Source organism: Frankliniella occidentalis, unplaced genomic scaffold (assembly GCF_000697945.3).
Source record: "Frankliniella occidentalis isolate FOCC.00 unplaced genomic scaffold, Focc_3.1 Scaffold21, whole genome shotgun sequence".
Lineage (NCBI taxonomy): Eukaryota > Metazoa > Arthropoda > Insecta > Thysanoptera > Thripidae > Frankliniella > Frankliniella occidentalis.
The window spans coordinates 1337049-1351186 of NW_026267151.1; the positions used below are offsets into that span (position 1 = coordinate 1337049).

General features: G+C 52.8%; 1 protein-coding gene across 2 annotated transcripts in view; it reads right to left on the minus strand.

Annotated features, from left to right (window-relative positions):
• The window catches only part of LOC113204570 (protein vestigial), a 32490-nt gene that overhangs the window by 17189 nt on the left and 1163 nt on the right, over positions 1 to 14138 (minus strand). For both annotated transcript variants that reach the window (XM_052264764.1, XM_026419780.2), the window contains exons 2-3: positions 2983 to 3265; positions 2701 to 2907 (exon numbers count right to left, since the gene is read on the minus strand). In XM_052264764.1, the coding sequence (XP_052120724.1) occupies positions 2701 to 2907; positions 2983 to 3265 (490 nt within the window). The remainder of the gene's footprint in view (positions 1 to 2700; positions 2908 to 2982; positions 3266 to 14138) is intronic.

Sequence of the window (14138 nt, forward strand, 5' to 3'; positions counted from 1 at the left end):
CACCACCACCACCCCCCAGTGGTCCTTCGCGAGAGTTACCCGGGCCGTCAGAGGAGTTCTCAAAGGGTTCGGCGGGGGACTCGGCCGATAGAGGCTGATACGCCGCCATGCCCGGCAGTGCCCGGCTGTTCCCGGCTGTGCCCCGGGGCTTGTCGCCGCTGTGCTAGCAATAAATTAGTCGCTTTGTTCCCACGGAGTGGCCCGGGCCCCGGGCATGGCCCGACCAGGGCCCCAGCCACCGCTGGAGAGCGGGAGAGGGGCGGGGTGAGAGGGGCACAACGGCGGACAACAAAAGGACCGGCTGGCGGTCCCGCCCCCCGCGCCGCGCCTCGCCCCGCGTGGCCAAAATGGGATCCGCTCTGCAGACTGCTTCACCAAGCTCGGGGAAGGAAGGAGAGGGGGACGCGGGGGCGCCCAGTTCAAGGAGAGGGTGGCGCGACAAAAGAGGAAGCGTCTGAGCCAAGGGGACTGCAGCAAGCATCCATTCGAAATATTTTACAAGAAAGGAAAAAGAAAAGTTTGCCGGTGGTTTGAACAATTTGAAAGGTGGAGGTATAAACGACTTTTATCAATTGGGGGAGTTCACTGGTGAGCACGTAACAATGTTTTGACGTGAGGAATAGGACGACCAAAGCGTGGAAGCGAGGAAGACGATCTGATAAAAGCATGACAAGGACAAATACGACTCAAACATGGAATCAGAACGGGAAAGAGCCCGCTCCCCCCTACGCCATCCTTTCCCCCTCTCCGCTTCATCTGACTGTCCGATGCCGGTGTGGGGAAAGTTGTATCGAGCTTGCCCGGGAGAAGGCGGGAGCGTAAATGCATTTACTGAGAGCATCGAAAAGATCTTCGAGACAACACGAGGATTACCGCAAAACGACACCATTTTTGGAAACCTTTTCGATGACATGGGTGGGTCAAGGAATGAAACGACTGACGGCGGGTTGAAGAGCACATCCAGCAGAAGTGCCTCCGGGCCTCTGATTCCCCCCCCCCCCCTCCAGGCCGGTCGTCAGACAAGGGCGCAAGGACGGCACGGCGGCGGCCCACGAAGCTCCGAGCGAAGCTCCCGCCGAGGCCCACGGCCCGCATTGTATTCAGGCGTAGCAGCCTGCATGGCGATTTGTTATACTCGGCGCGGAGATGGCGCGGCCGATACTGTCTCCGATTTGGCTCGAAGGCGTCGAGCACCTTATATTCGCGCCGCATTCGACAAGAGAGCTCTCTCTCTCCCTCCCTCTCTGTCTCTCTCCGTCTGCCCCCCTCCCCCCCCCTCTCTCTCTCTGTCCCACATCCCGCTTTCCACATACCCCTTCCCCTGTCCCGAGGTCTTGCACGGGCGTGCTTCTGCAGCTTTTTCCCTGTGCAGATGTCGCGGCACTCTATCCGGCTCTCCCGGTCACTATCCCTGCTGCTCTTCCCAGTCCCCAGTCCCTCCCCTCGCCGGTGCTCCACCCCCGAGCGCCTCGCGCCTCGCGCAGTCTTCATTGCCGCCTCTCATTCAGCATTCTCCAGGCAGCCGGACTTGCAGATTCGGGGAGGCGGAATGAGCGACGCCCCAGCCTCTCTGCCTCTCCGTGGTGATTTAATACCTTCGAGGAGCTGCCTGGTCGCCCTCCCCTGCCCTCTCCGCTCGCCCCGCCGCTCCGACTCGGGGACTGAAGGGGAATTGCTTGTCACCCGGCAACTCCTCCCTGGGGCTGCTGCTGGCTGGGGCGCTCTAAGGCAAGGCAGCCGAGAGGCAGCCGAGCAGGCTGCGCAGCCCCCTCCTCCCCAGCCTCCATTAGCAAATACGGGGACCTTCTCCTAATTAAAACTACTCCTCCTGGCCGACTTGCCTGTGAAAGCCCCCCCAGCTCTCCCTTCCACGCCCTGTTCATTTGGGGGCCTCTCGTACTAGCGCCTCTTTGTTCCACATTAACACCTTCCTCCCGACATTGTCCTCCAGAGCCAAGGAGTTCATTTCAGCGGTGGGATAGCGGGTCTTCTTCTCGAGGTTGGGGGCTCCTCTCGGGGCTCCTACTAACTGCTCCCCCAGCTCGCCCCGCCCGCCCCCTTCGCCCTGGTTTGACCCGCTGACCCCCACAGCTGTGGCGCACGCAGAAGGGGCACGCGGTGCTGTGGAGCACCGAAAGAATGCACAGCGCAGTGAGGGAGACGATTTTTCTTCGGTGCTCTGATGTGGGTATCGAAATTCACGACAATTTCACATCAAACGATTGCTTCAACAGTTGGAAAATTTCTGGACTTTACTTTAAGGTTTAAAGTAGTTCAGCCAGCGGGTTGGCCTACTCGCTCCACCCGTAAGGCGCCATGGCGTCTCCTGCTAGGGTATGCAAACCCTCAACCCTGTTGGGTCGTAGCCCTGACACACGGTGTACGCTGTTTGGCTCGAAAAGCGCGGCGCCAGGAAAAGCGGGTCAAGTAAAGGCAACGGAGCGGGCCGGGGCGGGGGCGGGCGGAAGGATGTGCCGCCGAGGATGGGGTTGTGCGATGGGGCGTGCGAAAGGCTGGGGTGGGACTGGGGTGGGACCCGGGAGGCCCGGGCCGCCACCGAGCCGTGCAGTTTTGGGACCAGCCGCACACCTGGGCACCAGGAGGACTATCCGAGCGTACACCCTATACGGGGCGTGATGTTGTGGCGACACTACCATCCCCACACGCTAACGCGACACGCACCCTCTGTCGTCAACTCACCTTTCCCCTGCACCGCGGCCTTGCTGTCCGCGTAGGCCAGGGCGCGGCTGAAGTGCTCGTCCACCACGGCCGCCGCGTCCCCGCTGTAGTGCGTGAAGACGACGCAGTTGGCGGACAGGTACTGTGCGTGGCCGTGTGCCGAGTCTCTGCTCGAGTCCAGGTCCACGGCGTGCAGCGGCTCGGCGTCCTCGTCGTCGGCCACCCCACCTGCGAGCCGACGGCCTTGACGTGGTGCGTGGTGTCCTCGGGTGAGTGCGAGGGCGGACACGGTGCAACACTCACCCTCTGCACTTCTGGGCCCGCCACTGTCCTCCTCCTTGTGGCGCGGCAGGGAGGGTGCGGACAGGGGCGGAGAGCCGGGGCTGCCCACGCCGCCGCCCCCCGAGGACACGGAGCCCACGGAGGAAGGGGGGTGGTGGGGCAGTCCCAGGTAGCCGGAGCCGCCCCCGGAGCCGCCTCCGGAGCCGCCCCCGCTGCCGGCGGCGCTGCTGGCGCCGGCAGACGTGGCCGACGACGACTCTCCGAGGGACGAGGCCGGCTGCTCCAGCGGCCGCTGGACATTGAACTGCAACAAAACGGAAGGGCTGGTCAGGCGGGGAGCTCTGTGGTGACTTGGAGTAAGACACAACCGAAACGCGAAGAATCAAGCTCCGCGATGCTCTCATCTCATGAGTTAAAACCCTCCTCGTGTCTCCGAGGACTCTACCAACCGCGTCGCGTCGACTCCCATCCAGCCGTCCGCCGACAATCGTCGACCCTGCGCGATTTATGGGGGCACTGCCGGAGGAGGCATTCCTCCTCATCAAATTTGGGACGGATAACAAACTAAATTGGATTAAAAGCTTGCCGCCGGGCCTCCGCGCGGCGTCCTCTGCCCGCCCACCCGGCCGGCCCGGTCAGCACTTCTGCAAGACGAGCCTCGGTCCTGTCCTGCCGCCTGCCTCGGCCGGCCTGGCCCAGTTTGGCCCCGCGACGTGCCGCGGCCCGGCCGGCCAGGCGGGTCCTGCCGGCGACACTCCGCACCACATTCCACGTATCGCCCGAATTCCTATCGACCGATTGGACCGCCAGAGGACATCGCGCCCCGCTACGCCCCGCCCCGCCCCGCCACGCCCCGCCAAGCTGCGCCACGCCGTTACCTGTTGCTTCGCCCGCGTGCGGCCTGCGGGAGCAGAGCAATGACGGCGCCATCGAGTCGACGGCGTGCGGCACACTCGGAACAAGGATTAGCCCTAGCAGCCCAACAGATCATTCTGTTTCCTGCACGTTATACATGAACATGTGACTGAAAACCAATTGTCATACGGCACGCAAAAAATCTGGCCCGTCGGCCCAGTACGTTAAGGATTCGAGAGGTAGTAATTTTGTTGACAGCTCTAAGTTCTTCAAATATCACATAGAAAATCCGATTTGTGGTTTTTGCCATGTTCCGGGCGCAACTGGCCGGTACTTCATAAATGTAGAGAAATCTTTCTTCCCGTATTCAGTCATTTAATTTCTCCCAAATTCGGACACTTTCAACAACTACAATGAAAACAACCCGCGAAGACGAAACAAAACAAAGGTTCAACCAAACTCAGGGAGTCGCGCGTGGTCCGAGGCAGAGCTACTACCGACACTGAGGCCCGCTTATGTGAAGGAGCCCCGCCCCACCCCGCCTCCTCCTTGTGGTGATAAATCGAGTGAATCAAACTGAGGCGCGGTCATTAACGGTCGGACTGATCGCGGCTGCGCGCTCCGGCCGAATTAATACCGGCGTGTCACCTGCGTCGTGCGCGCCATCTGCCGCCCGATTAGCGCGACACGAGATAGTGTCGCTCCCCCCCCCCTCCCTCCCAACACACTCTCACACACCGAACCGGACGCGGTGGCCCCAGACGCGCCGCCGCAGTCCTCCTTTACTCGGGGAACAAATTTGCAGGCGGCGATGTAGGAGATACGTCAAATGGCAGCGCCTCCTCCCCTTGCTGTGTACGTATTAGTAGTACGATACGGGCCGGCTATTGCACGCTTCGGAAAGGAAGGTATACACCGCAATATTTTCGCTTTCGGGGAAGGGGGCATTATAGGTGGAGTAACGCACGATGGTGACGGTGGTGACCGACCCTACGCCGGCGGCCTTGCGCGACGGGACGACGACGGCGCGACGGCGGCGAAGACGCCTCGCGTCGCCTTCGCGTCCCCCTATGGCCGGGGACGTGTTTTTTTGAGGGAAGGGGACGGAAAGGGGGTGGGGGGCAGTGCGGCGCGGCAAAGCACGCCGAACCAAAGGAAAGAAAACCGGTAAATCTCACGAAAAACAATGGCGACAGAGATCGCGGGGCAAGTGACACGCCAATCAATTTGCGCCCGAAATATATATCTGCCTCTATCTCGGTCGCCAGTTAGTCTCCTCTCTACTGTGCTTTGCTCTTTCTCTCTCTGCCGCCTACCCTTTGCCTCCTCCCAGCCCCCCCCCCTCCCCCTCTCTCTCCCTCTCTCTCTCCCTCTCTCTCTCTCTCCTTTAAGCACTCATCCAGGTGGACGTTACTCTCTGAGACCGCATACATGCCGCCCGTACGCAGGGCCGATTACTTTAACGCTTTGTAAAAGCTCGCGCGCAATAAGCCCAACACATCACGGGACAAAACACGAATAAAACAAATCGGAAGGGGAACTAAAGGGGGTATGTGTGCTCCAGTGCGTGTTTCTATTTCGGAAACAGGCTTTATTTACGAAACGGCTCGCTTGGTTAAGTGCGCAGTTGATCACTCCCCTCCTGTCTGCGCCCCGAGCTGCGCTCTGGAGCTCGCGGCTCGTTCCACTACTGTTATATTTCAATCGGGCGGCAGCAAACAGTAGCACATGTACAAGCACACACATGCACACACACGAGAGGGGAGGGTCAGGACGAAAATGCTCGATCGGAAACGTATCGGCTTGGAGGGTACAAAATTGAAGGACGTGGTGTTCTGGAAAATGAGTTCGTTTACCTGGAGGTCAATGTAATTTTAAGTGTCGAGGTCTGTTTTAACAGAGCGCGTTTAGTTATGCATAAAAAACGACATACCATAGTGAAATGCTCAAGATATAAGTCATATAGCCAGACTAGTTGACACCGGAATTTTATAAGTTACTGACGCCTCTTAAGCTATGTATCACCTCTCAACATCATTGGTAACAAAAGTGTGCAACTGGTACGCACATGAGATACTATTCACGTCATTGGTCCACACTGTTAGGTGGTGGACTTGGAAAATAGAAAACTTAGAAATAATTGCAGCAATAAATTTGAACACCTTAAAACTCCAAAGCTGCATGGCCAACCATGCCAAGCCTGCAGTTACCACTCTTAGGCTTTCAAATTCACTGTAAAACACTTTTCAAAATTCAAATAATGAAACACAAGTGCACTTGCACAATGATTGCAGGGTGACAGGAAAGGCGATAGTGCACGTGGAAATCCAGTTGTTTGCTTTATCAAGCAGCTTTTCAGAGCACTTTGTGTGGACCTGAAATATATAATTTTCAAGCTTATGGTTGTCGCGCTTCAAAAGTGCAACATTTTCGTGCGTTTCACGAGGTCTCTTTAAAGCCTTTCTAAAGGTGTCCTCGAAGCGTTAGTGCCAGCTCGAGGTGCGAAGTTCTGCCTTTGTTTCACCAGTGCGACTTTTACCAACCATACGCCAGCCAGCACGCACAACACGGACTGTTTGGGAAAGGCGCACCGGGTGGGTTCTCAGGGCAGCAGGGGCGCGCTTTATTATCTGCTCTTACAGGCGTACAGGCGGACACGACCAGTGCGGGGACCACCGAATTACGGAGTCATGTCGACCGGGTCGGTCGACCTGCCGAGGACCTGCGCCGAGCCTGTGTGGACCCCGAGGACGGAGCGTCGGGGCACTCACTCCAGGACCACTCGTGCTTGTTTTGCAGAGCGACCCGACGCGACCCGACCCTGCTGATCGGCCCACCGCCACACCTCGAGATAAAACAATACAGCATCTGGTCCGAGAGCAGTGAGAACGGACTGATGCTGCATCCGAGATCACCACCATAAAGGGGAAATCACTCGCGAAAGAAGTGTGCGAGTTCTTTCAATATTTACGCGTTATAACCAGCCTCCATTCTGCTGTTTACGTGGCATTTGACATATTGTTATGCTTAGTTACATTATTAGCTGATTTTCATCGTTATTAAACCGTGATAACAGGTTATTGACTTGAACGAATTAGTGATTAAACCTTTAAATGAATAGGCCGAGTGCCTCGTGTGTATCAAGGGGACGTCAACATGAACAGTGAGCCCTGCTGCGTAAAAACGTAAGTATTCACAAATGAAGAAATCAGCACAGCAGGTCTGAGAGTGTACCAAGGTAAAACCAATATCTGATTTTTTGAGAAAATGGGGAAAACTTTGAAAACTCTTACATTTTGAGAAACACTCCTAAGCAGCTGTTAAGGAAATATTAATTTCCAAACAATCCGGAAAATTCCCATATTTTCTGAGAAAAACTACTAAAAAGTTTGAAGAGTGTTTCCTCGAATGTGGGGGAATGTGCTCCCTTTTTCCTCAAAAAAAATAATCAGACATTGTTTTTACCGTTCATACTCTTCGACGAAACCTGGCACAAAGAAACTTTGTCTCCGAGACGTCCGGTCTGAAAAGATGAAGTGAGAGTGAAATCAAGCCTATCATTTTCCAGTGTATAACTTTTTCAACCGAGAATCTAAGGCACGTCTGTGCGGTTGTGAAAAGTGCGAGATATCACGCCTTCGCATCGATTGCTCGTTGATTGGCCTGGACTTTCACTCTAGCCGCGTTCCCCGCCCGCCGCACCACGACGCGCTCCGCTACGCCCGCACCACTCCGTTGTTTGTTTACATCGGCCATAGTCACTAGAATTCGCGTGAAGCACCCCTGGAATGTAAACAAACGGAGCTGACGGTGGGGGTAGGAAATGGGCAGCTAAGACCCCCCCCCCCTTTTACCAGTCCCAGCGCCTTTCAATAAGGGATTTACAGGAAAATCACTCATGTAAACGTTGACAGTACCTCCGTTTCAGTACTGAATAGCAAGTATTCCTAAATCTTATAAAATTGTATGTTCAAAACTCGTGTTTGAAAAAGTTAGTTTTTTTCTTTTATGATGTGCGTGGTCTCCTTCTTTACGCGTATGAATTTTCATTACTTCCCCAGAAAAACGGCACGGTCAACGCCATAAACACGTCATAATAATTATGATGCAAAACAAAACACGGTGTCAGGACGGGCGGGCGCACTTTATAACCGTCTGTTTGGTGGGACCGCCATGACGGAGGTGAGTGTTTGAATGTGTGTGGGAGTTGGAGAGGGGGAGGGATAGACACAGAAAGAGAGCGGGGAGGGGGGGGGGTGTCATCACACAGTGAAATACCCTCGTAGTTTAAAAAAAAACTGCTTGCCCATGAAAAATGTCGTAAGTTCTGTTTTTAATCCTGAATTTGGCTCAATATATCGACTATTTTCTTTATCGTCATTTTACAACAAATCGTTTTCACACAAGCATTTGCATCAGAAAATGAAAAATGTCGTAAGTGAACAATGATGATTTTACAGTGCATGATCTCGCATGATGGTGCCCTCATACCGCCAGAGCTTGCCGATTTCACGGCCTTTATATACTAGTGGATAACGCACCCCGCAACCAACATACAGCGCCACGCCAGGCCGCGCCACGCCGCGCCACGCCACGCCACGTCTCGTCTCGTGAACGGAATAGCAAGCAGGAGCTCGCGTGCCGAAAATAATGAATCGTAATGTCCAGCGTGTCCGCGGCCGGACCGCCGCTGCTACATGCCGACCGCGAAAACCCCTTTTGAAGACTTGAAGAAAACCTTGCCCCTCACCCTCCCGCCCCCAAAACACAGCCACTCGTTTGTTTGCAAAAGCAACGCGGTGAGAGATGGCAGCGCGGAATCTCGACCTGCGTGAGAGTGAGAGGAGGTGGCGGCATAGAGAGCGCGAGGTGTGGGCGGGGCGCTGATAGGCTGGGAACGACTTCCTTTCGCGGGACACCGAAAGAGAGGAGAATGAACCCGACCCGGCGTTTAGGTCCCCCCGCGTATCCGAACAACGCCTGCCGCCGAGTTTTGACAAAGCGCACGCCGCCCAGCCGGCACGAGCAGCGAGTTCGACCACTGCCCCGCCACTACTCGCGGTGAGTTCCAGGAAGCGCCGTCGCCGCCCTGCCTCGTGCTTCTACAACTCGCCGCCGCTCAGAGGTGAGTCAAGCCGCCTGGAATTGTGTAAAAAAGCACGAGGGGAAAGACATGGTTTAGTAAGCTTTCTCGTACCAGAACCAGACCGAGAGGTTAAAATAATTTCACTGTTAGAAATTTTGTCGCAACATTTAACGATTAATTTCTGAATTCCAACAACTGACGTCTTTAAAATTATAACGAGATTATTTCAGCAACAAACCATGTGAACATGCGTCATTGTGAATGAAGAGTTCATAAAAATTGGGAAGTCGTATCGGAACTGTATTTATTTTAACAGTGTGAGCCGTACGCCTCAATACTAAAGTTTGTCATCAGATCCGGCTATATTTACAGATTAAGAGAGCAGCTTGCCATGTTCGATGGATCAATACAGTCAATTGAACGTCATTTGAACGACTGTCGAAGACTATTTAGACTAACTATCGATTTGGGTTGGGGGGGGACAGTATTTTTCAGTCCTATGATTACTGACTGACCGATCACGTATCGGCGCCGAGACAGGATTTCAACTAACCGTATATTTTTAAGTGCAAGGTAGTTTTATTTTTAAGCACAAACGGACCATAGGGTTCATAACCGCTCTAGTTGGCGATCGAGTATTTATCGATAGTAATTGTTCGACAAATTCGTGTTATCGTGTTGTTTTTTACACAGTGGAACATGTCGCGTATATAACTTTGCAGGGTTTTGTTTGGCGGCTGTGAGCAGGTATTGGGGCGAAGAGAGAAGGGAGGGGTGGAGGAGAAGGGAGGGCAGACTGGCGCCGCATTTAAAAGTCAATCGCCCCCCTCCCGCCTGTCTGGCTGGGCAGCGCCACTCGATTGCCGCACTCACTGATTGAACCTTACCGTTCTCGCAATGCACGCCAAAATACTTTATTTCGAAACGACTCGTATATCATTTTGCTTACACAATATTGGTTTATTTTCAGCAGCCAGATATTTATTCTCCATCAGCGTGTCCGGGCAATGCTGGAGAGGCGCCGCGGGCGGAGCGTAACAGACGAAACATTCCCCTTAATTAGGACTATCCATCGCGGGCCGCCTAGTGGGGCTGGGCAGGGGGCTGGGCCTGAGCCTGGGCCCACCGCGGGCCCCGCCAAACAGACCAACAGGAGGTAGAGGCGAGGCCGAAAAGGGCGCGACGACAGAGGCAGGATGCAGGACGGCAGGACGTCCGCTTGCGGAAAAGTCACCCCCCCCCCCCCAAAAAAAAAAAAAAAAAAAAAAATAATAGAAAAATGGAAGAGTTCCAACGAGAATCGGAAGAGTAAAGAAAACGACATCACAGAAGTAAGTGCGGTTTATCCGACCATTTATTAAGGATTAGTGAATTTGTGCTTCATTTTGCCAAAGTGTGAATGGTTGGAATGAGCCGTAAGCCCTATGCGCACGTTTACACTTTCAATGCAGATTTAATCAAGGGACTTTGTTAATATGCTCTGCAAGTCTGTAAACCCTACTAAAGCCTCGCACCCAATCCCTATATAGACTCAGAATTGAGGGTCGCGGTGTTGCCGCAGGAGGACCGACCATCCGCCAGGCGTTATCACTCCCCCTGAGAGCCGCCGGGCCGCCAGGGGCGCTGGGCGGAGCGGGCAAGATGGCGGCGGAGCGTCCATCGAGACGTCGCCGCCTCCCCCCGCCGCGCTTCGCCACCGCACCACTCGGATTATCTCAGTGATCGCGGCCCCGCCCCGCAACGCGCGGCGCCCGGGGGGCCCACACCGCCACCCTCGCGTTGTGTCAAACTTGCCAGCAGATAATGCTCCGCGGCATTAATCTCACAAACAGCCCCTCTCCTCCCCTCCGCTCCTGTGGCGCAACTGTCAACGCATTGTTCGACACCTCTCGATGTTGGTATCTGAGCTTTCTATCTTTATTGCTGTTCATGGTTACATGATCCAGGAGGTATAAATGCCTTTGAAGAGGAGAGTTTACAATTATTTCCATATGCTTATTCTTCGACTACATTTTAATTTCTCGTGTAATATATTCTCTAGAAATAGTTAACTATTAATCAATTATGTAAAAATACTTTCGTCTTGCTTTTTATTACAACTTTTGTTTCCTGAAACAGAATCAAAGATGCAACTGTGTGTCCTAATCGAATTTTAGAAACAATAAGTGTTAGTAAAACCTCTAATTTATGAGTTCTGTCAAAGTGATCGGAAACACAGGCATAGCTAAAGGCTAACCCGACCGGCTGTTCCCGCGTCCGCATGGGCCCGGTCCGCTGGCCAAGGCCTGCCGATGGGGCTGGCGGGGCTAGCGGGGCTGGCGGGGCGAGTGGGGCGGCTGGCAGGAGGGCCGTGCCGCTGGCCGCCGGCTGGCCGCGACGCATTCCAAGATGGCGCCACGGTAAGTGCTCGCCCTTGTGCAATGCGCTTTGCATTTTACTTTCTGACAGTGCGAGTGCTGCGCATGCGCGCGTCTGCACCGCCAAACAAAAACACAATAAGGAACTACATTTTCTAAAAGCTTAACGACATTAACATAATGATACGTATGACAAATCAGTTTAAAAAATCGATAGTAATCTCATGTTTACAGAATAATTGCGATTTTTTGACGTTGTTACTCTCGTTATTATTTAGAGAGTCATTAGGGAACGATTTCCTCGCCCACCTAAGGGCGTGATTCGTGGAGTGGGGAGAGGGGGACCTAGGGAGATTGAAACAGCTCACTAATTGGCTGCACAAGTGCGAATGATGTGGAGCCTAAGCAGTCTCATTTCTTTCCCTAAGATTATCCCCTTTTCAATCAGAAATCTATTTTTGATGCACTGCACCAGAGAGTGTCGTCAATGACACTGGCTGTAGAAATGCTAATATTGTCCTTTAAAAAAAAACACACACAAAAAAAACCACTTGGTTTCGAAATAGTGATTTTTTAAAGACCTATTATTACAACAGGATTCATCCCTATGGTTGCCTACGAGTTAAAACCAAAAATGATACAAACTCCTCCTAACTTTTAAATTCCTTGTCGTGTTGTGCGCAAATTTTTTTTCCCGCGCGCGTCGTGTTACTCGGGCGGTAAGAAATACGGGGCCAAATCGGAATGCGCAAGAAAAGGAATAAGATCAGCACAAAAAGAGCCTAACTGCCGCTGAGCCAAAGACACGACAACGGTGGGTTGCGGGGAGTAAAAGGGGGGAAAGGGGGATAAAGGGAGGGGGCTCACAGCTTGTCTAATGAGACACAGATAACTGAGCGGCTCTGTACTGTAACTGTAATTCACGTTCAGGCCGCAAGTTATTGAGGCCGTTGAAGAGCGCGCACACACACACAGTCCGCTGTCTTTTTAAAAATCCTTGATGTGTTGTAACACTACGTAAATAGTACGAACTGTTCAGTTCAGTCCTAAGGAAAGTGTCGACTTCTGGGCCAAATTCATTTTGTGTTATTGAGGCACGTAGTATTATTTTATTGGGACTATTGGAATCCAAGCTGGTACAAATTGTCCAACATTTCCTACAAATTTCACACAGGAGAATGATTTACAAAGAAACGCAACTTTTCTTCGACAGATGGTGCGTTTAAGGGAGTGTGTCCGACTTGTAAGAGTGCAAACTTAATTTTTTTTATCGACGTCACATTCTCTATCTATCCACCTTTCTATCTCGTTCTCTCTCTCCCCCGCCTCTCCCATCTCTCTCCTGCCCCGCTTTCTGCACAGCCAGCAGGCGCGGCGTTTCCAGGAAGAACACACACGGCGCGACGTGACAGGTGCATCAAACTGCACTGTGCGAAACACGGCCATCGCTGCAGAGCACAGACCATCATTACTATTAAATTTTCATAATTATTTTAAAACAATTTCAGCAGGCCCGAGGATTAAGCGCTATATTTTAAATTGCAAGTTGTTAAGATGTGCCTTAAACAAAAAGAATGTCATTTTAAATTTAGCGTTTGGATGTGATTTCATAGTAGTAAAAGAGAGGTCAAATATAAATTAGGACTAAGAATATTTTTATCAGACTTGGCCTACACTATTAAATATAACACGGTAAAAGTCTCAACTTTTGAGGAAAAGGGGAAAACTTTGAGCAGCTCCTATACTTTGAGGAGCTCTCCCGACATTTAGAAGAAGTCTCCTAACAAATGTGGGAAATTCCTACATTTTTGGGTACTTCCTCAATCTCTGATGCGTCTATTCTCAGGTTATTATAGTATTGTTTTTCCTAAAAAAAATTAGACGTCGTTTCAACCGTGAATGTTCTTACTTAATAACATATTTGTGTCGTTAGGTTTACTTAATTACCTACTGTACTGCTGTTCAAAACATAAAACCGTCCGTAATGTGACAGAGAATTTGATGAGTAACATACTAGATTGTCTGGATATGGCACAATATAAAACAGAACAAGACTTCTGTTTGCCAAAGAGTCATCAAAATGTTTTCCGTCAACTATTTTTTACTGTGAATAAACGACAAGCCACATTTTGAGAGTACTGTTCAAGTCTGTGTGATCCTCTCAGTTTTATTCGGCGTGGCGTGGTGGGGCCGGTGCACCTGTGGCGAGTCCGCGGCAGGACGCTGAGGACACCTCCATCCCTCAGCGCCGCCCAGCCCGCGGTGGCAGCAAGGTGGCAGCACAGTGGCAGCCCGGCGGCAGCCGGTGGCAGCCGGACCAGCACGGCCCGAGTAAAAGGCGTACTCGCCTGACTTTTATGGCCCAAAATAAAGCATTCGAGCGCGCTCGGGCGTTCATGTCTCTGAGGACGCGGCACAGCGGCGGGGCGGGGCGGGGCGAGGAAGGGTCGGGGTGGAGTGGGACTGCGACATCTCTGAAAGAACCAGTCGTTTGTTTCGCCGATAGAAATATTAACAGCTTATCGAGGAGTTCGGATCAGTACAGTCGTGCCTTGGAGACGCCGCCTGCCCTACGCGACCAAAAAAATGAGTGAACAGAGAGCAAGCGAGAGAGAGGGAGAGGGAGAGTATGAGAGAGAGACAAAAGAGAGACAGACAGACAGACAGACAGACAGACTGACAGACAGACAGACAGACAGAGACAGAGAGATGGCTCACATTTGAGCTCACATTCCATAGCCGGGTGACACTGGGGTGTCCATCTTTCATGTCGTTGTTTTACGGCGCGGTAGCCTTTCCTTTAGCGACGGCCGCCCAGTCCAGCTATTGTGAGCGAAGAGGAAAGAGGGAGGGAGGGAGAGTGAGTAAGTGAGAGAGAG